Source organism: Megascapheus bottae, chromosome 22, assembly GCF_031878675.1.
Source record: "Megascapheus bottae isolate mThoBot1 chromosome 22, mThoBot2.hap1, whole genome shotgun sequence".
In the NCBI taxonomy this organism is placed as follows: Eukaryota; Metazoa; Chordata; class Mammalia; order Rodentia; family Geomyidae; genus Megascapheus; species Megascapheus bottae.
Window position 1 is genome coordinate 32,968,587 of NC_143530.1, and position 22,159 is coordinate 32,990,745.

The window sequence follows — 22,159 nt, forward strand, 5'->3', positions numbered from 1 at the left end:
TTACGGGTTTCTAGAGTAGGGATTATCATCTGTTTGTTGACATCCTGATTTCAATTTCTTTAGATATTGTCCCAGAAGTAGGATTGCTAAATCACATATTGCTTCTAGTTAATTTGTAGGTGTGTATGTATATATGTGTATGTACGTGTGTACGTGGGGCTTGAACTTGGCCTTACATTCTCCTTTAGCTTTTTCACTGTTATTCTGCTACTGATTCCACATCTGCGGGGTTTGTGTGTGTGTGTGTGTGTGTGTGTGTTGTGGGGGGTGCTGGTTCATTGTTTCTGAGTCTCAATGTCCAGGTTGGATTGAAACTATGCCTCCTGAGTATCTAGGATTACAAGGTGTAGGTCCCAAAGCTTGACTGTGGTTTAAATTTTTTTAATTTATTTTTTATTGTAACGTATAGAGGGGTTACAGTTACATTTGCCAGATAGTAGGTGCATTATTTCTCACACATAGATACTCTTCCTTGTGTTTTTGTCCCCATTTCTCTCCCCCACCCCCTTCCAATCATCTTTATTTTCCCCTTTCCTATTTCAAATAATCAAATAAACGTATATACAATATGCCAGGTAACAAAGTCAGATACTGTAACAATATGAGATTAATCAAAGGGCAAAAAAAAGAGAAGAGAAATGACATAGTAAATTAAGAACAACAATCACACAAGATAAAACTCTTGTTTCTGTATCCTGGAGATCCTTTCATTTAGTCTCATCCTATATGACCCTATATATCTAGGTTTTGCCCTATTGTAATCCATTGCTAGGAGAATCCTAGATCTGTACTAATTATTAAAAATGAGGAAACCATTGGGCCTATGTTCCTTTGATTCTGGCTTTCTTCACTTAATATGCTATTATTTTCCCAAATCTTTCCATTTCCTTACAAATGAGGTGATGTCATTCTTTATGATGGCAGCATATAATTCCATTGTGTATAAATACCACATCTTGTTGATCCACTCATCAACTGAGGGACATCTAGGTTGGTTCCATATCTTTCCTATGGTAAATAGTGCTGCAGTGAACATCATTGTGCTAGTGGCTTTAGTATGTCCTTGTTTCTGGATGATTGTGTAAATGCCAAGGAGTGGAATTGCTGGGTCATAGGGGAGCTCTATGTTTAGTCTTTTGAGGAACTGCCATACTACTTTCCATAGTGGTTGAATGAATTTACACTTCCACCAACAGTGTGGTAGTGATCCCTCCTGGCCACATCCCCACCAGCATCTGTTGTTACTCGATTTCTTGATTATGGCCATTCTAACTGGTTTTAATTTTTGAGGCATCTCTGGGATATTTCCCACAGAAGCTTTATTGGCATTCATATGGGAGGGTTCCAGTAACTCAACGACATTTCAAAACTGAGATATATGTATACATGTATATTTGTGTATAATAATGCATAAACATGTATATATACACACATGCATTCACATGTACATGCACACATGTGTATATATACATGGATGCATGCATATATATGCATGTGTGCTGGCATGTAGGTATGTGTGTGTGTATATGCATACATGTGTGTGCATGTGTATACCTGTCTACATGTCCATATGTGTATATGTGTGGGTTATATGCTTCTATGTATATGTATATATATATGTGTGTGTGTGTATATATATATATATATGTATGCATGTGTAGATATGCTGTGAGTAGACATTTCTTTAAGGGCCACCCACTGGTGGCTGAGATGTATACAGATGCATCCTCATTCACCCACGTGGCTGGGTGCTAGGGCCAGGGCTGGGAAGTGCCACCTCTCAGCATTGTGTGGTTGTTGATCCTACCACATCTTCTTACTTGTGTGAATAAAAGGCCAGGGCTCAACAGGTTTATTTGTCTATTTATTTATATAAGTGATCCTCGTCTGTCAGAGAATCTGTGGAAATACACTACACAGTAAACTGTGTGCCAGTTCAATGGGTATTTCCCAAGCATGGAGCTCAGGAGCAGGGGACATAGCCCATGAGGGGGGGAAAAGGGAGACCTGAGAGACAGAGGGGGGTGATGATTGTACCAGTCCATTAAATTTGATTTTAAATTTGGTTATAGGGAAGACTCTGCTATTGAGGGTGACCGAAAGCAAGAAAGAAGGAAGTCGGTAATGTAAATATAACCTTTTTATCTCAAGGCAATTCTTAATTTAAAAAAATGTAAGTATCAGCTATGTGCTGATGGCTCAGGACCGTAATCCTAGGTATTCAGGAGGTTGAGTCTGAGGCTTGTGGCTCAAAGCTAGCCTGGGCAGAAAAGTCTAGGAAACTCTTGGTTGGCAAAAGTGTTATAACACCAGCCTTGGGCAAAGAAGGTAAGGGACAGCACCCAGGCCCTGAGTGAAAGCCCCAGTACCAGCCCAATATATATGTATATGTATGTATGCACATACAGGTATATAAAGGTACAATTGAATTATCTTTCCTGAATGGATTAGTTGGGTTCTAAACCTGTAATCTTTTCTAGTCCAGGCTTAATTTCAAAATGTTTTAAAAAGCCTCCTCCCTGCTTTGGGGTCTTCAAAGATGTGGAGAAACATGTTTTTTTTGTTTTCTTGTGCTGGGAATCAACCCCAAAGCCTTGCACACACTTGGCCCATGCTCATCAGTGAGCCCCATCGCTTGCCTAGAGCCTTTACTACAACCCAATTCCAGAGCCAAACATAGCCCAGAAAAAAACATTTCCAAGTATGCTTTGCCATATGAGTTTATGTTTTGGAGTTGTGGCATTGGCAAAATATTCAAATGCAGCTGCTTCTGTTCTTCAGTGGCAAATGTGATCAGAGATGACTTGTCACCCTTCGTATTTAGCAGCTTTGTTGGGAGTCAAGAAAAAGGGAAATTTTCTTCTTCTTTTTTTTTTCCTCCCCCTCCTTCCTTCTCTCCCTTTTTTCATTATGGAAGAGAGCACAGTCTCCTAGCACAACTCACGTTTGCTCATAGAATGTTTAATCTGTAAGTAATGAAGTATTCAATTGTACATAAGTGGCACTTTCCTCCTATGAAATGTTCTTACTGATCAACAATGTCTGTAAAAGTCTAATTACAGGAAACATCTCTTCTCGGACGACACTGAAGATTCAAGTTCTAGTCCCATTGAAAATTCTTGGATCAACAATAGCAAAAGAAAACACGTAAAACCATACTCTAGGAAAAGAAAGTCAAGAATCCACCCTAGCTTGAGAAGTGAGTGCGTGGGGTTGGAGGTGCGGCTCAGTTGGTGGAGTGCTAGCCTGTGAACCTAGAGCAGCTGCAGGTTCTGAGCTGAGTCCCAGTCTTGGACCTAGAGATAAAAAATGGAAGTGAGGGGCCGGAAATGTGACTAGTGGTAGAATGCTTGTCTAGCATGCATGAAGCCCAGGGTTTGATTCCTCAGTAGCACATACACAGAAAAAGTCAGGGATGGTGTTGTGACTCAAAGGGGTAGATCTCTATCCGTGAGAAAGCCCAACCACAGTGTCCAGGCCCTGAGTTCAAGCCCCAGGACTGGCCCCCCCCCAAAAAAAATGGAAGTGAGTTCTTGTTTATCTTCCTTTGTCACACATACATTAGCAGATAGTTATTGTTCAACATGTAGAGAAAGGGTACCAAAGAAATGTGCGATCTGAGGCCTCTTCTCTGATAAAGTTACATCAGAAAAACCAAGGCCATGTGAACATAGAACAAGAATATGTACTTAGCCAGAGTTGTTGGCTGTGAGTCATGGGTAAATGGACTGGGAGTTTAGGTCAAAAGAATCTGGCTTGAGCTGGAATCATCTGTAAGGAAGAGTGGGATTTGAGATAACTCTCAGAAAAGGAACCGGATTTGAAGGGCTGAGATGGGGAAGCAATCGTAGGTAAAACTACTAAGATGAAACCAAGATAAGAGGTTGACATTGGAGGGTGAGTGTTTTGGAGCCAAGAATGCATGCTGGGTAGAAGTATGACTGAGTACTTAAAAAAGTGCCTGCATAGTTAGAAAAGTACCTAAAGATTGGACACTTGAAAAAGTTGTCAGAAGTGGGAACTGGTATATCTAATGAAGAGGCGAAATATGCATTTCCTTACATCCTGAGCAAACACACTCATTGTATACCTACTTTCTTTTGTATTTCAGTCTTGCCTCTCTCTCCCGTCCATAGTGGCAGTGATCTCGAGAAATACCAAGTAAGTAAAGGCTATTGGTTTGCTGTGGGCCTTTATGCATCAAACTGCATTTATTTCTAAACCAAAATGCAAGATAATCATCTGAGAATGCAAGAGCAACAAGTCAATGGCTCACTGGTAGGTCGGTCAGCCATGGTTGATCCTCAGCTTTGATGTGTGAATCTTAGGTAAAGACGGAGAAGCTTTTCTCATAGTTCCTAAATATTGCTAAAAGATCTTTACTATGAAGGATGCAGAAAACCTTAACTGTCCTGACTTCCTACAAAAACCATGCTCCCTGAACTAATTGCATTTGAAAGCAAACTTATTGGTTTTGTTTTTCCTTTCATTTAGCTTATTGGCATGTTACCTTGAGCTTTTGATTATTTCAGCATTTACATATGGTCATTATGTACATAATTTCATTATATATGAATGTTATCTAGATATAAGTACGTTGACTATATATGTATGAAATATATGAATTGGAGGTATCACCTAGGGCACAAGAGCTTTGTAAGATGTGAGTGCTGTAATTCTCAGGGTCTCCTCCTGGCCTGTGTGGAAGTATACTGCATAGCTAGTGTGGAAATCGCTGCCAGGGTCCTGTTCCCTATGGACAGAGAGAGGTCAAATCTATGAGCTAGAGTATGGATACTTATCCCTTGGCTGGTTGATTCCAGGATCCTGATTGGATACTAAATCTGTGGGTTATCAAGCCTCATAAAATGGCCTAGAAGGGACCTATCACCTAGCCATATCTTTCTGTATACTTCAAATTGTCTTTAGATGACTTAAGACCATATGAAATGTAATGTGTAAATCATTGTCTTGTTGTGTAGTGAATGATGACTAAAAAATATTTGTACTAAAAATGTATGACTCTACAGACATGTTTTATTACATAGATTAATATGTATCTATGACATACAAACTCTCAGCCTAATTTTAATTATGTTCTAAAATCTAAGTGCCAGTGATTGTACATAGAAATTCCCTTCTTGAACACTTGTTTGTTAAACACGTCATTTGAAATAGGATGTAAAAATCAATGTTAGCCACTTCCTGGAGTAGCCGGCGGGCCGCTTACTGCATTCAGAGCTGGAGGATATATTTAGTGGAACAGCTGAGGTTTCTTTTCTTCTTCTTTTTCCTTTTTGAAATAGTCACCTTCTGGATGAATATGCTAAGGACCAGGCTGGATTACTTTCTAAGCTGGAAAGTATGTGCCTAGAAAGAGGTGGAAAGTTGTTTATTCTACAAAGCTATTCTGCCAGACCAGGACCATGCCTGCATCTTTGAGAAATAATCGCAGCAGTCTTTTCTATTTTAACTTTCTTTCTTTTTTTTTTACAGCATTAACCTTCAGAGTAGCTCACTCTGAAACTATAGGGTACCAGATACTTACATTTCTGCAAGATTTCTGACAAACTGCCTTAGTGAAGTCTCTTTCTAGAGCTTAAAAAAAGATCTTTTTTCCAAGGAAGTTATTTCATTATAAGTGCTGTGTGGCCCACAATGCTTATGTTCAGATTGAAATCCAAATTAGTGATCATTCAAAACAAAACAAGACTAAAGGAAAAGTGTTTTCCTTTTCAAAACTGTGGGTTTATAGACAAATCATGTTCTTTTATCCTTGTGCTACAAATATTCAAATTTAAATTGTTTAAAGTCCTAGGACTGAACAGCCTAACTTAGCTTAAGAACCTTGTTTCAGTTAGTCTCTCAAGTAAAAATGCATTTAATTGTCTTCTAAAGCTTTTGCATTTTCATTTAGAACCTAGAGATTTTGAGCCTTTGATACTTTGTTAACCTGCAGCAAAGCCATAATTTTGAGAAGCTTTTGAAAGGAACTGTGGGTATCCAGAATTTGGGATTTGTTGACTTAAACGTCATGCTGCATAAGAAGTATCAGAAATGCACAAATCATAGTATAAAATATGAAGCATTCATTGCTAAAACTTATTACCTAAGGTAGAAGAGGTACCTTTCAGAAAGTCAGTGTGTGTTCAAGTAAAGGCTATAAGGATAATTATGGGTTGGCAGATTAAAAAAATGGAATTGAGAAAAAAATCAATGTTAATAAGTTCTTTAATGAAAAATATTTGTACAATATGACTACAATTGATCATATTTTCTGAGTATTTTAAATCCACATGTGGTTGAATTTGTGGTGTGGAACCAAAGGATATGGAGAGTTGACTGTCCTTGGCATTTTTCAGGAAGACAGTAGTGTAGAGTTTGAACACAGAGCCAGGCAAAGTGGTTTAACTTGATTGCTCATCAAGTGTCACCTCCAGGCTGGCTTTTGGCTGGAGATGGTCTAGCACATTTTTCTTTCCTAGCTAGCCTTAAGACTTCAATCCTTTGAATCTCAGCCTCCTGAGTAGATAGGATTAAAGTTGTACTTAACTATTGCTGAATAATCAACCTGAAATCATTAATAGTCACTTAGGAATGAGCCAAAAGAACTGACTCAAATAGACACGGTTTTGGTTTTAAATAAGTACCAAATAAATATTACAGCTTGGAGTCTCAAACTGATTAACCAACAAGAAGTTTGGGTTCATTTCAGTGAGAGCATTGTTGGTTTTCAGTTGCAAATATTATTTTATGCACTAGAGTTATGAGACAGGAATTTAGAGCAAGACCTGGTATACATTTTTTTTGTAAAAAGCCAAGTAGTAAATAAATTTTTGAGACTTATAGTTGCTACAACTCAACTTTGCCTTCGCAGCCAGAAAGCTGCCATGGAGTGTGGAAATAAACAGGTGCACAACATTCCAATAAAGCTTGTATCTTTCCAAGTCCTAATTTGAAGAAATGTTTCTCAAACTCAAATATCAGAGTGCCCAGAATGCTTGCTAAAACACAGATGACTGCCAAGCCCAGCTACTAAGGAAGTAGACACAGGAGAATCACAAGTTTTAGGCTATCCCAGGCCAAGCTAGAGATCCTACTTAAAAAATGAAAAAAACCAGAGAGCTGTTGGTATGGTTTAAATGGAAGGGTACTTCTGGGATTGCATGTCTTAGTGCTTATTTTTGAATGCAAGTAATTCAGTACTTAAACCTTAAAAATATTTTTTAAATGCCTTGTAAGTTTTGATACAAAGTTTTGAGTATTTATGAATATCAATATTCAACAAAGATACTATATTTTAGGCTGACATTTCAACATCGGTATGGATCCCTATGCAAAGCAATACCATACCTTTCAACATTTCTGAAGCAAAAACCCAAGGTAATTCTACCTTCTTAACTCCTGAGGATTCTGCACAGAAAGTAGGTATGTGCTTTTTAATTGATTGTTTTGTAGAAAAATTATATTTGGGGATAGTGTAAGACTAAACATTTTGAAAAAATACTAGAAGCAAAAGATGTAAAAAAATGAAATGAAATGGTGGTTTTACTCTTTAATGTCTCTGTTAGCTAAGGAAGGAGTATCGCATGTTTTAATTTCAGTTTGATATTTGAGATTATACATAAAAACTGCTTTTCCTTTTAAAAATGTGATTCAACTCAAATGGCTCCAGGCTTAGTAAACTTTTTTTTTAAAGGATTGAGAGTAAGTCCTTTACTGTCAGAAACTTGCATGCTTTCTGTTACAATTCAGTTCTACAAATGCAGCACCAAATAAGCCACAGAGAAAATGTGAACCAGGGGTCAGTGAGGATGTAATTTATGTTTATGTTTGTAAAATTTATTTATAAAATCATAAATTTATAAAATTAAGTAGTCTACTGTATTTAGTCTTGAGTCCCTATTTGCCACGAGTGTGTGTGTGTGTGTGCATGTGTGTGCGTGTGTGCACGCGCATGTGCACATGTGCTTGTGTGTGTGTACACATGTACATACGCACACACATATACTCAAGGCCTCACACTTTTCACTCAAGGCTGGTACCACTGAGCCACAGATCCACTTACAGCTTTCTGCAAGTTAATTGCTAGTTAATTTCCTGGTTAATTCTGCCTCCTGACTAGCTGGGATTACTGGATGAGCCACCAGTGTTAACAAAGTTTTAACTATATTACAATTGTTTATAGCTTTTAAGTTTGAAAAGAAACTTAAACTTGAAAAGAGCTTTTCTTTTGCTTATATTTATCATTCTATAGCTTATCCCATGGGTGAGCGTTGTTGGTGAATTAAGTTTTATAGTTTTGTGTGTGTGTGTGTGTGTGTGTGTGTGGGTGTGGGTGTGGGTGTGTGTGTGGGTGTGTGTGCGCGCGCGCATGCGCGTGAGTGCATCAAACCTGGGACTTGAACTCAGAGAGCCTGGGTGCTGCCCCTGTGATTTTTTTTTTCTCAAGGCTCTACCACAGTATCACTTCTGGCTTTTTTTCTATGTATGTGGTATCATGGAATCAAACGTGGGTCTTTATGCTTGCTAGGCAAGCACTCTACCACTAGACCAAACTCCTGGTCCAGAACTCAGCATTTTTTTTAACAACACATGGAGCTCCTTCTAGATGAGACCATGTATTGGACCACAAAAAAACTTTAACAATCTCACAAAATTGATGTAATATCAATTTTGATTTGTGTGTGGGGGGGATCACATGGATGAAACTGGAAAATGGAAACAAAACACTTTAGAAATTGTAGAAGTATAAGGAGAGCAAGCACACTTTTGAGTCATCAAGGAAGTCACACGAGAAAACTCTCCTTGGAACAAGTGAGGTAAAACTCATAACCAAACCTGTGGGCTACAGTAAAAGTGCTATCTCTCGCAGTGAGTACCTGTATTCTCTTTAAAGACTGAAACATTTTAGCTAATCATGCATCTCAAAGACTTATTAAAAACAGGACCAAACCAACCCATAATGAATTGAGGGGAAAATGTGCATATTAGAGTAGATATAAATGAAATAGGGACTTAACAACAACAAAAAGTGAATCAGGCACTAGTGGCTCATGTTTGGAAACCTAGCTACTCAGGAGGTTGAGACCTAAGAATCATGGTTTAAAGCCAGTCCAGGCAGCAAAGTCCATAAGATTCTTCTCTCCAATTAACTACCAAAAGCCAGAAATGGAGTTTATTGCTCAAAATGGTAAAGTGGAAGAAAAAAACAAAACAGTGGAAAAGATCAATGAAAGAAAGACTTGTTTATTGTTATTATTTTTCTTTTTGGTGCCAGTCCTGGGGTTTGAATTTAAGGCCTGGGCACTGTCTTTGAACAGCTTTTGCTCAAGGCTAGTGCTCTACACCTTGAGACATGGCTCTACTTCCAGATTTTTCACGAACTGTCTTGCCTGGGCTGGCTTCCAAGTCGTGATTCTCAGATCCCAGCCTTCTGAGTAGCTAGGATGACAGACAGGAGCCACTGGCACTGGGATAAAGAGTTGATTTTTCACAAATTTACTTTAATGAAGAAAATGAATTATGTAAAATTATAGATGCAGATAAAAGGCATTACAACCAGTACCACTGAAATACAGAGAACCATTGCAGATTATTATGAAAAAAAGGTAAACAATTTTTTGAATACATAACCAGCAAACTAAACTATGAGGACATGTAAATACTAAATACACCAATGAGAAGTAGTGAAGTAGAATCAGGAATAAACTAAATGTTGGCACAAGTTGACTTTACTACTGAATTTTGCCAGACTTTTAAGGTGTTTATTCACATACATCTCATTTATACATCTATTATCTCATTTTTAGAACTTCAGAGTCCCTACCTACTCAGTGATGACTCTTTCTTGAAACACTCAAAAGTTGAGGAAAATGTATCTGAGGTATGATTTAATTGGTGATGGTTCATTTGATTTTCTAGAGTTAAAATTATATTGGTATAACAAGGCTTATTTAAATTTTAACTGTGTATTTTACAAAGAGTTTCATTGTGATGTTTCCATATATGTATAGTTGTAATCTTTTCTCTCCCCTTTCAATAAATTTTACTTTCATTATTTTATTTTCCTATATACATATATATATATATATATATGAATTGCTTCAATTGTATTCAGTCCCCATTCACTGACCACATCAATGTCTCCTTTTACCATTTCTTCAGTTTTCCATTCCATGTAATCTCCTTGTTTTACTTTGTTATTATTATTATTATGGATCTAGATTTTCTGAATATGAGACATTTGTGATATGTATCTTTCTTAGTCAGGCTTATTTCACCCAACATTATTATTGCTAGTTTCACCTTGAAAATGGCATCCTTCCACTGTTGTTTATGGCTAAATGGCTAAATAACACTCTAGTGTGTGTGTGTGTGTGTGTGTGTGTGTGTGTGTATACATATATATCATACACATCTAGGCTGATTACATACTTGGCTGTTTGTGAGTAGTGGTATTATGAGCATGGTCTGCAGCTATCTCTATTGTATGCTGACTTGCATTCCTTCAGTTATTCCCAGGAGTGGTCAGGCATTGTTCTATATTATTATTATTTTTTTTTGCCAGTCCTGGGCTTGAACTCAGAGCCTGAGCACTGTCCTTGGACTTTCTCAACGCTAGCACTCTACCACTTGAGCCTCAGCACCACTTCCGGCTTTTTGCTATGTATGTGGTACCAAGGAATTGAACCCGGGTCTGCGTGCATGCTAGGCAAGCACTCTACCACTAGGCCAAACTCCTGGCCCTTGTTCGATATTATTTTTAGCTTTGTGAAAAAGCTCCATACTGATTTCCACAATGACTTCACTAATTTATGTACCTACTTTCCACAACTCCAGCATTTCTCCCAGCACTGGTTGGTTGTGTGTGTACTTCACCATTCTCATGGAGGTTGAAGCTGAATGTCACTTTGATTTACATTTCCTTTTGGCTAAGGATACCTAATATTACTAACTATATTTATTGGCAATTTGTACTTTTCCTTTTGAGAGCTGTAACTGCATTGTTTGACCTTTCAGTGTTGAATTTTTGGAGCTCTTTATTATTCTGAATATCAATCCTTTGATGAATATTTGGTAAAGATTTATTCTCATTCTCTGGATTTATCTCTTGATTCTGGTTTTTTTTTCCCTTTGCTTGTGAGCTTTATAGTTTAATACAATGTCATTTGTTAAAGTTTTATTCCCTACACAATTAGAATCTTATTCAGAAAAAGTATTCATCTATTCCTGTATTTTTGAGGGTGTATCTTTTGTATCTTCTTGTAGTAGTTTCAAGCCTTACATTTAGATCTTGGATCCATTTTGAATCAGTTTTTGTACAGGAAGAAATAAGTGCTTAGTTTCTGTCTTTTGCATGTGAACATTCACTTTTCTCAAGACCATTTGTTTGAGACTGTTATTGTTGTTGTTTTTCCTCTGTCACATTTTTGGAGCTTTGGTAAAAACATCAAATGGCTATAAATACAAAGGCTTGTTTTGGATCTTATTCCATTGGTCTAGTAGTCGTGTGTGTGTGTGTGTGTGTGTGTGTGTGTGTGTGTGTGTGTGTGTGTGTGTGTGTGTGTGTGTGTGTGTGTGTGTGTGTTGGCAGTACTGTGGTTTATACTCAGGGCCTCAAACTACCCTGACTTGCTCTGTCATTTGAGCCAAATATCTAGCCACACTTTTTGCTGATTGTTTTATGGATCATAGTTTTGAGGACTTTTGTGTCTGGGTTGGCTTTCAAATTGTGTTCCTCCAGATCTCATCTTTCTGCGTGAGATTATAGATGTGAGACACTGAAGCCCAGCTCTGCATTCATTTTTGTTCAAGTTCCTTGCTGTCATTTTTTTCCACCTGTGGTGCTATAGTATAATTAAAAGTCAGGTATTGTGGTATCTCCAATATTGTTCTTGTTGCTCAGAGCTGCTTTGGCTATTAAGTGTCTTTACACTTCTCTGTGAATTTTTGGATTGCCTTTTCTATTTCTATGAAAGGTATCACTAAACATTTTTATGAGAATTACATTGGATCTGTAGATTGCTTTGGTTAGTAAAGCCATTTCTACACTATGAATTTTGCTGCTCCATTAACATGGGAAATCGTTCAATTTGCCACCTTTAGTTTTTTTTCCCATAATCATTGTCTTCTTTTATTTACTTCACACAGGGAGGAATTCCCCATTAATAAACAATTTAAAGCTTTATTTTTTGTTAAAGACATTCCCTTATTTCCATTTCTTTTTTATTGTAATGTATAAAGGGATTGTAGTTATATTAGCCAGATAACAGGTGCATTACTTCTCACACATTGATACCCCTTCTGATGTTTTTGTCCCCATTTCCCTCCCTCAACCCTTTAGTTTTTACTTGAAATATTCTAGTGTTTTTTTGTTTTTGTTTTATTTTTTTTACCAGTCCTGGGGCTTGAACTCAGGGCCTGGGCTCTGTCCTTGGACACATTTTGTTCAAGGCGAATGCTCTACCACTTGAGCCACAGTGCCACTTCTGGCTTTTTCTGTGTATGTGGTACTGAGGAATTGAACCCAGGGCTTCATGTATGCTAGGCGAGCACTGTAACACTAGGCTGAAAATTTATAAATCTAAGACAGTGTGTGTATATATGTGGGTATGTATATATGTGTGTGTATGTGTTGTGTGTGTGTATGTACTGGAACTTGAACTCAGGGCCTGGGCACTTTGCTCCAGGGCAGACCTCTCCCAGCTGAGCCTCATTCCACTTTGGCTTTTTGGTGGTTCATTGAAAATAAGAGACTCACAAACTTTCCTCTCAGGTCATTTTGGACTGTGATCCTTAGCTCAGAGCCTCCTAAGCAGCTAGGAAGACAGTGTTGAGCCAGCTTTTATGGTGACTTCTGCTCCTGTCCCCAGTGATACCATACTTGAACTTGGGGCCCTGTGCTTGCTAGGCAGGTGCTCCATCACTTGAACCATGCTCCTAGACTTCATTTTGCTTTAGGGTTGTTGTTTTTTTTTGCCTGTCCTGGGGCTTGAATTCAGGGCCTGAGCACTGTCCTTGGGCTGTCTCTAGGTCAGAGCTCTACCACTTGAACCACAGAACCACTTCTGGCTTTTTTTTTCTTTTTTTTCATATATTTTTTATTGTAATTAATAGAAGGGTTACATGATATTTGCCAGATAGACGGTGCATTAATTCACATACCTTAATACCCTTTCACATGTCTTGGTCCCCATTTCCCTCCCCCCCCTCATCTTGTTTCCCCCCTTCCCTATCCAATTTCATATAACCAAATACAAATATATCCAATATATCAGATAACAAAGTGAGATACTATAACAATATGAGATAACCAAGGGACAGCAAAAGAGATGAGAGATAATATAGTACCTTAAGAATAACAATCATTCATTATATGGCTTATGTTTCTATATCCTAGAGGTCCTTTCATTCAGTGTCCTACTATATGGCCTTTTGTATCAAGGTTTTGCTCTATTATAAATCTCTGCTAGGAGAGCCCAAGGTTTCTACTGATTATGACAAATGAGGGAAACCATTGAGCCTAAGTTCCTTTGAGTCTGGCTTACTTCACTTAATATGATTTTTTCTAAGACTTTCCATTTCCTAACAAATGGGGCGATGTCATTCTTTCTGACAGCAGCATAGAATTCCATTGTGTACAAATACCACATCTTGTTGATCCACTCATCAACTGAGGGACATCTAGGTTGGTTCCATATCTTTGCTATGGCAAATAGTGCTGCAATGAACATCGTTGTGCTAGTGGATTTAGTATGTCCTTGTTTCTGGACGATTGCTTAAATGCCTAGTAGTGGAATTGCTGGGTCATAGGGGAGCTCTATGTTTAGCCTTTTGAGGAACTGCCACACTGCTTTCCATAGTGGTTGAACGAGTTTGCACTCCCACCAACAGTGTAGATCCCTCCTGGCCATAGTGGTTGAACGAGTTTGCACTCCCACCAACAGTGTAGATCCCTCCTGGCCATATCCCCTCCAGCATCTGTTGTTATTCGTTTTCCTGATCCTGGCCATTCTAACTGGAGTGAGGTGGAATCTTAGAGTTGTTTTGATTGGCATTTCTTTTATGACCAGAGATGTTGAGCATTTCTTCAGGTGTCTATAGGCCATTTTTGTTTCTTCTTCAGAGAAGACTCTCTCTAAGTCTTTGGCCCATTTTTTAATGGGATGGTTGTTACTTTGGAGATTAGTTTTGGAGTGATTCAATTTTTTGACTTGTTGATATATTTTAGATATGAGGCCTTTGTCCGTTGCCTGGTTGGTAAAGATCTTCTCCCACTCTGTAGGCTTCCTAATTAATTTACTAGCTATGTCCTTTGCCATACAAAAGCTCTGCAGTTTAATGCAGTCCCACTTATCCAGCCTTTCTCTTATTTGCTGTGATTCTTGGTCCTTATTAAGAAAGTTTTGACCTGTGCCAAGGAGACCTAGTGTGTCTCCTATTCCTTCTTGTAAAGTTTTCAGTGTGTCAGCTTTTACCTCCAGGTCTTTGATCCATTTGGAGTTAATTCTAGTGCAGGGTGACAAAGAAGGATCCAACTTTAGTTTTCTGCAGGTGCTTAACCAGTTCTGCCAGCACAACTTGTTGAAGAGGCTGTCTTTCTTCCATTCTATTTTTTTGGCTCCCTTGTCAAAGATTAGGTGGCCATAGGTCTGTGGTTTAATATCTGGGTCCTCAGTTCTATTCCATTGGTTTTCAGGCCTGTTCTTGTGCCAGTACCAAGCTGTTTTGATAATTATAGCTCTATAATAGAGTCTAAAGTTCAGAATTGAAATTCCTCCAGCGCTGTTCTTTCTGCTAAGAAGTGTTTTTGCTATACGGGGTCTTTTATTATTCCATATGAAATTTTGGATTGCCTCTTCTATTTCTTTAAAGAATGCCATTGGGATATTGATTTTTTTTCTATGTATGTGGTACCAACGAATCAAATCTGAGTCTTCATTGATGATTGGCAAGCACTTTACCACTAGGCCAAACTCCAGGAGACTGCATTTTGCTTTAGTTTAAAAAGTAATAATGAAGCCCTGTGTTCCCTGTCACTGCACCTCTCAGAGGATCCCATTTGCGCCTCACCAGGGCTGCCGTGGACTCTGCCACCATGTTCTTAACTGCTGCCATTCCCTCACAAATGTGGAGTTCTCTGTGAGACCACCTGAGACATTCCCTTCCATGACCACTTCAAGGCTCCTTCCTTGTTTTTAAGTCTTCACAGTAACATTCTTGGGCACCAGTCCCTCCTTTCCTAATGCCCAGAGCTGAGGGCAGTGACAGAATGTCTTTCTTGCATGCTAGAACATTTGCTCACTCAAGTCCCCATGGTCACGGAAGACTTGTGGGAGAAGAGAAGGAATTACCTGGCAGCCAGTCAGTCACCAGGACCCTCTGGCTTACCTCATGATTGTGTCTTGTTTCTTCCAGAAAGCTGGGGACAGGGTTTCAAGCTATTTGCTGCCTTTCTCCTTGTCTCTGTGTCTCCTGTCTTTTCTGTTGTCTCATCTGTCTTGTGATTCCCAGTGCCCTTCCCTTCTTTCTTTCTTCAGAATATTGTCTCTCCTGTGTCACCCTGACTCTTCCCATGGATGTAAAATGATGTGCAATTTTAACCTACTTTCTTAATCTGCCTGGTTCCCCTCCCCTCAGGAAGTACTGGGATTGGAACTCAGGGCCTTGCACTTGCTCAGTAGGTTTGTTGAGAGCTAAGTCACTGCACAACACTTTTTGTGTCTTGTTGTATGCCGGAACCAATCTGGATTCTCTTCTTTGTGCTCATCATTACTGAATGGCAGAACTGCACTACTGTACCCAACCGTTCTGCTTTCTCCTTGGAATGACAGGCACAACCACCAGCTATTGGTTGGGATAATGTTTCATGAACTTTGTGTGTGCATGCGTGTGTGTGTGTGTGCGTGTGCATGTGTGTGTGCGTGTGTGCGTGTGTGTGCACGCGCGCACGCGCGCCAGTCTGGGGCTTGAATCTAGGACCTGGTGGCTGTCTCTGAGCTTTTCTTTTTGCTCAAGGCTAGTACTCTACCTCTTGGGCCATAGCTCCACTTCCAGCTTGTTGGGGGTTAATTGAAGATAAGAATCCCATGGACTTTCTTGCCTGGGCTGGCTTCAGACTGTGATCTTTAGATCCCAGCCCTGTGAATAGCTAAGATTGCAGTAAACGAGCCATTGGCACCTAGCTGATGAACTTGTATGTCTTGGCATAACCAGCTACAATTACAGGTATAAGTCCCTGAACACAGCTTGGCTTACTCTTTTAAAGAGATAATCTAGCATCCTTTCTCAGTTTGTAATTCAGTGCACGCAGATGTGTATGTGTGTATGTGTATATGAATATACATGGTAATTATAGTTTTTGTTTGGGTTTTAGATTGGGAACCAAGATTCATTAGTGGGAAACACTGCTTTAAAACATAAGCTGCAAAACGTGGAAGAAAGAGGTGAGAAAATAATAATTTCTGATGTAAAAAAAAAGCGATTACCTTGAAAATGTTTTGAACTGGTAACTCCATCAGTACTGGATTTCATGGTCATCATTCAGGAGATCCTGGATTCAACCTCTAGTAACCTCTTATCCCCAGAAAGAGAAAAACATTTTAGATATGCTGCAGACTCTGAAAAACAGCATTAATCAAATGCCAAATTATGTGCCAGGCACCAATGGCTCACACCTAGAATCCTAGCTACTCAGGAGACCAAGATCTGAGAATCACAGTTCAAAGCCAGCCCAGGCACAAAAGTCTGTGAGACTCTTATCTCCAATTAACCAGAAGAAAAAAAGAAAACTGGAAGTGGCACTGTGGCTCAAGATCTAGAGCACTAGCTTTGAGCTAAAGAGCTCAGCAACCAGGCCCAGAGTTCAAGTCCCATGACTGACTTAAAAAAAGCCAAATGATGTTTCCATATTCACTGTGGAATTTTTGTATGCAGTGTTCCCAGAATGGCAAGAAAACTTAGAACAACTTACAACTTTGCATTTTATTATTTTCTACCTTTGTAGAAAGGCTTCTAGAATCTGGTAGAAGTCAGGTAGATACGTCCTTAGTTTCATTCTGGCCTGTGGGTATTGAGACCAGTGCTTGGCAGAGAAAAGATTGCAGTAATTGCTGTGAATGAAGCTAAATGCACCTATCCCTAAAAAGGTCTTTTTGTGTATTATCACTTCTTAATAAGCATTGGTAGAATAGATAAAGAAATTGGTACCGTTAAAGCACTCTTCCCATCGTACCGTAGATCCATTTGTGTGTTTTTTCTTTCTTGCTTTCAAAAATTTTATTATACTTTTTTATACTTCTCAGGTCCTGCTATTATTAAGTTTATTATGTAAATGTATATTAATACTTTTATTGTATTTAAGGACAGCTATGCAGCAAAGCAGCTTGTGAATACCGTGTATCTTGATCAACATTCTCAACCACTCTTCCCAACCCTCCATTGTAGGCTATGTATTGAATTTTTTGCAATTTAGCAAACCAGTTTTTATGTACAGTGTGTCACTTTAACATTTCTTTGGCTTACTCCTTCCCATATATTTCTCAATTCTGTGGTATATACCATAACTTATTTTCCTGTATTCTCCCACTTCTCCCTTCCTCCTCCTTCCACTCACCCCTTCACCCCACCTCCCCATCTGACAAGTACCCATTCCTGGTACTTATTTTGTGGAGCTTTGACCTGGTCTTTTTTTTTAAAGATCATATTACGTGTGCTGTCCATAGAATCTATTACACTTCCATTACTTCATGTGTAACTCCTTGATTACCACCCAGTGTGTTTACTTGTAGGTTTATAGGCACATTCTGTCTACCACAAATAAGAGAAAGCAATGCAACCTGTATTTCTCTGGGTCTGGCTTACTTGCCTTAGTATAATTTTTTTCCCCCTTCACTTAGTATAATTTTTTTCCTAAGATCTTCCTACAAAGAACTGTATTCTGGCCTTTTGCACTGTTGGCCTTTATCATTCTATGCCACAAGGTGTCACTTCAAAACAAGATTTTAAAATGCCTTAACTTAGGACCCTTGGCTATTAACTATAGGATTGGTCCTGTCCTTAGAAGTGGCTTTTAGAGAAATATGAGTTACAAAGTGTGGCATGTAATGTGACATTAAACTTGTGCCCAGTAGGCCAAATAAGTGCAGAGTTCCCTGGGCGACAAAATGTTCAATGGGACTGAAAAAAGCCAAGTTGTGAAAGTCGATCTTCCTTCCGCTAGATGCCAGCAAATACTCAGAGCTGGCATTCAAATACAGCCGCTCTGTTTACTTTTTAAGAAGGTGATTTGTGTAGCTTTAGCCTCCTCCACTTTGTTTGTGCTGGTACTAAGGCTTGAATTCAGAGCCTGAGCATTGTCCCTTGGCTTTCGATAAAAGGTTGGTTCTTTGCCACTTGAGCTACATCTCTGCTTCTGGCTTTTTTGGTAACTGGACATAAGAGTCTTATGAACTTCCTGTCAAGGCAGTCCTCAGATCTCAGCCTCCTAAGTAGCTAAGATTACAGACATTAGCCATGGTACCTGGCCATTTTAGCCTTTGTATGAAAATGCTGAGAAATATCACCTAAAAGGAGCATATTCCCCTCTCCCCCACCAAAAAAGTGCAGGTCTGTGATGAGTTAAAGTTAAAAGCCCCATGACCAAAAATAAGTAAAAATAAAAACATTTCTACCTTCAAAATGTCCAGATATCTAGAGGATATCCATCCAAGCCTTTCAAACAAATCAGCACACCTAAATCTAAGTGTAGCGAAGGGAGATGCTAGCTTCCCTAAGGTACCTCTTATGGCTGAGAGCAGCTCTTATGCTGTTCATTTTATTTTATTTTTTGCCAGTCCTGGGGCTTACAGTGACTGCCTGGGCACTGACCTTGAGGTTTTTTTTTTTTCTCATGGCAAGCACTCTACCACTTGAGCCATATCACCACTTTTGGGTTTTTCTGTGCAAGAGAAAGCTCTTTCTATACAGTGGGTATTAGAAAAGTTTTGATGGATGAAAGTTCTATACAATACAAGCCAGGATGTTCTACAAAGATCACTGACATGATCATATTTATGTATCTGGGATTACTCAATCTTTTCTGCTGTTTGATTATCCTTTTGTCTCAGCTGGGATTCATTTACATGTCATATTCTAGTTCCTTCTCTTTGATTGATTGATTTGTGTGTATGTAGTGGTGGTGGGGGATTTGAACTCAGGGTTTGGATGCTCTCTCTTAGCTTTTGTGCGCACTTGAGCTACATCTCCACTTCTGGCTTTTGCTTGTTAATTGGAAATGAGAGTCTCCCAGACTTTTCCTGCCTGGGATGGCTTTGAACCACAGTTCTCAGATCTCAGATTCCTGAGTGCTAGGATTACGGATGTGAGCCAATTGAATTTGACTCCTTCTCCTTTAATAATCTGGGGAAATTTAAACTTGGAGTATTCATTTGCATGAAACTTTATCTTTGCCTGAAGCATAGACTTGAAAAGTTACACTAACTAGTCCTTATTCAGTGTGATTTTTAGCAGCAAAATTAACTTTTTTTTAACCTCAGAGTCTGAAATTAGTATTTCCTATTTTGGCATTATTTCTAAAAATTGGAAAGCAATATTTAGGTGCCAAACTTAGTCATTTCTTTTATGTAGTGGGTACTTTCTTCTCTCTGCATTTATGGATTTCATGTTCTATAGACTCATCCAACTGTAGAATGAAAATACTCAGAGAAATAGAATAGTAAGAACAATAAAAAAGATCAAACAATTCATATGTAATAATTATTTATATAGTGTTTGAATTGCATTCATTATTATGAATTATCTAGAGGTGCGCAATTTGGAATCCATAAGAGATTATATCCACATCTGTGCCACTTTATGGAGGGATGAGAGCCTCTGTGAACTTGGGTTTCTGTTGGTGTTCTGGAGACACACTTTACTAGTGACTGAGGGACCACGTTGAGCCTCAAACATTACGTTTTCCTGTACTTTCACCTCTGCTATTCATAAAAGAGAATTTGAATTTGTCTTCATTTGACCAATATTTCCTTGGGGCAAACCATGTGTCTAATTTTCAAGAGTTTGGGCACTCTAGCATTTATACAATCACTCATTTATTCATCAGCAGGGGTTGGTTATGTACTCGATAGTAGGTATTTTCCCAGGGGTGAGGGTCATTGAAGTGAGTAAATCCAAAGCCGGCTTTCAAAGGACCTTCTAGAAGGAAACATCTAAAGTGAAATGTGTAGTGCATTGTACAGTGATAAAGGCCTAGAAAAAGCAAAAAGCTCATCACAGAAAGAGCTTAGAAATGGGTGCTGTAAGCCTGGCACTGGTGGCTCATGCCTATAATTCTAGCTGCTCAAGTGGCTGAGATCTGAGGATTGTGGTTCAAAGCCAGCCCAGGCAGAAAAATCCATGAGACTCCTATCTCCAGTTAACCAACAGAAAACCAGAAGTAGTGCTGTGGTTCAAGTGGAAGAGTACTAGCTTTGAGCAAAAGAGCTCAGGGACAGTGCCCAGGCCCTGGGTTCAAGCTCCATGCTTGACCGAAGAAAAAAGAAATGGGTACCATATTGAAATTTTAGATTCGTGTCCAGAGAAAGCCTTAGTGAAGTGTATGGGGGAATATGCTCCAATCTGAAGGAACCCCCTAAGTCTGTAGGCCTTGCTGTGAGAAATGTGCTTTGGTTGTGTGGTAACCTGAAGGAGAGCTGGGCAGCAGAAGCAGAGTGAAGGAGCAGCTCCTGCCCTCTGCTTCTCCACTCTCTTCCAGCCACATCTCACAGCCCCTGAACCCACAACATGGGTACATTTTGTATAAAAGGCAGAAATATGCTGTTTGCTTTTCTACATGCCAGATGCCAGTGTTAAGCCAAAGCAGTTGAGAATGGAAGAAGATACTCCAGGATTCCCCGATTCGGAAGGTAACTTCACACACCCCACTACCAGTCGACCTAGAACTGTTATGCCTCTGTGAATTGCAAGGGAGTTACAGCCTGCTGGTCATGTGGCTGGAAAAGCCTACAAATGGAACCTTTTGTTCTTTCAGAGAAAAGCAAATTGTTGCACAGATGGTAGATAAAGAAGCCAACCTCCCATGATGGCATTTGAATTGCTGACCCTTTTCTTTGTGGCCTTCAAGGTCTGAATAGTACAAAACTGTGGGGCTCGCTCTACTCATCTGATGGCTATTAACTAAATCTATTCTAATTGTATTTACTTCATCCATACCAATTAAATGTATTTATGATATCTGTTAAATTCATTTACATTTAATCTGTGTCAAAGAGAATGACAAAATTTGTGTATGTGTGGGGCTGGCCTTCAGCAAGAATGGCATTGTATGTTTTGAAACAGAGGCCAGAAAAGATTAATTTGGAGGTCCAGAGGTACCACAGGGCAGTGGTTCATGTCCTGGGTTCAAATCTTCATGCTGCTGGTGTGAGCTTGTGCAAATTATGTGAATTCTGTGTCTAATGTGGATATGTGTTTGTACAAACTACCTGATGGACCCTGGTAGTTTGTAATTCACATGCTTGTTTGGTTTGGTTTGGTTTTTTTATTAAAGAATTTATTAACATTGATTTTTACATAATATTTCAAATGTCATGTTTAACAAACAAGTATTCAAAAAGGGAATCTATATACAATCACTGGCACTTAGGTTTTAGAACATAATTAGAATTGTTTTTTAAACATTAGTTTAACATTTTTTTATTCTACTTAAATAGTCATATAAAGGGGTTTCCATTCAGTTTGTCAGTTTGTACACATTGTATCTTGATGGGTGTCACTCCTTCCATCTTTCTCCCCCATTCACATGGTTTTGATGAGGAACAAAATCACCAGCTGCATGAAAACCATGCAAAACAGACACCTCATGAATCCTTGTAAGACCTAGAAACTGCTATCCTGTGTTGTCCCTACCAGCACATTTTAACCCATGTTTTAAAAAATATCTCTCGGTCAGGTGCTGTGGCTCACGCCTGTAATCCTAGCTCCTGGGGAGGCTGAGATCTGAGGATCGAGGAACAAAGCCAGCCCGGGCACTAAAGTCCATAAGACTCTTATCTCCAATTAACCACTAGAAAACAGGAAGTGGGGCTGTGGCTCAAGGGGTAAATGGGAGCCTTGACTGAAGAGCTCAGGAACAGCACCCAGGCCCAGAGTTCAAGCC

At 39.1% G+C, this 22,159-nt stretch overlaps 1 protein-coding gene across 1 annotated transcript in view; it reads left to right on the top strand.

Annotated features, from left to right (window-relative positions):
- The window catches only part of Sycp2l (synaptonemal complex protein 2 like), a 64,200-nt gene that overhangs the window by 34,731 nt on the left and 7,310 nt on the right, over nt 1-22,159 (top strand). The window contains exons 20-24 of the mRNA XM_090355283.1: nt 2,073-2,121; nt 3,052-3,199; nt 9,813-9,886; nt 16,379-16,448; nt 20,841-20,906. Of these exons, the coding sequence (XP_090211409.1) occupies nt 2,073-2,121; nt 3,052-3,199; nt 9,813-9,886; nt 16,379-16,448; nt 20,841-20,906 (407 nt within the window). The remainder of the gene's footprint in view (nt 1-2,072; nt 2,122-3,051; nt 3,200-9,812; nt 9,887-16,378; nt 16,449-20,840; nt 20,907-22,159) is intronic.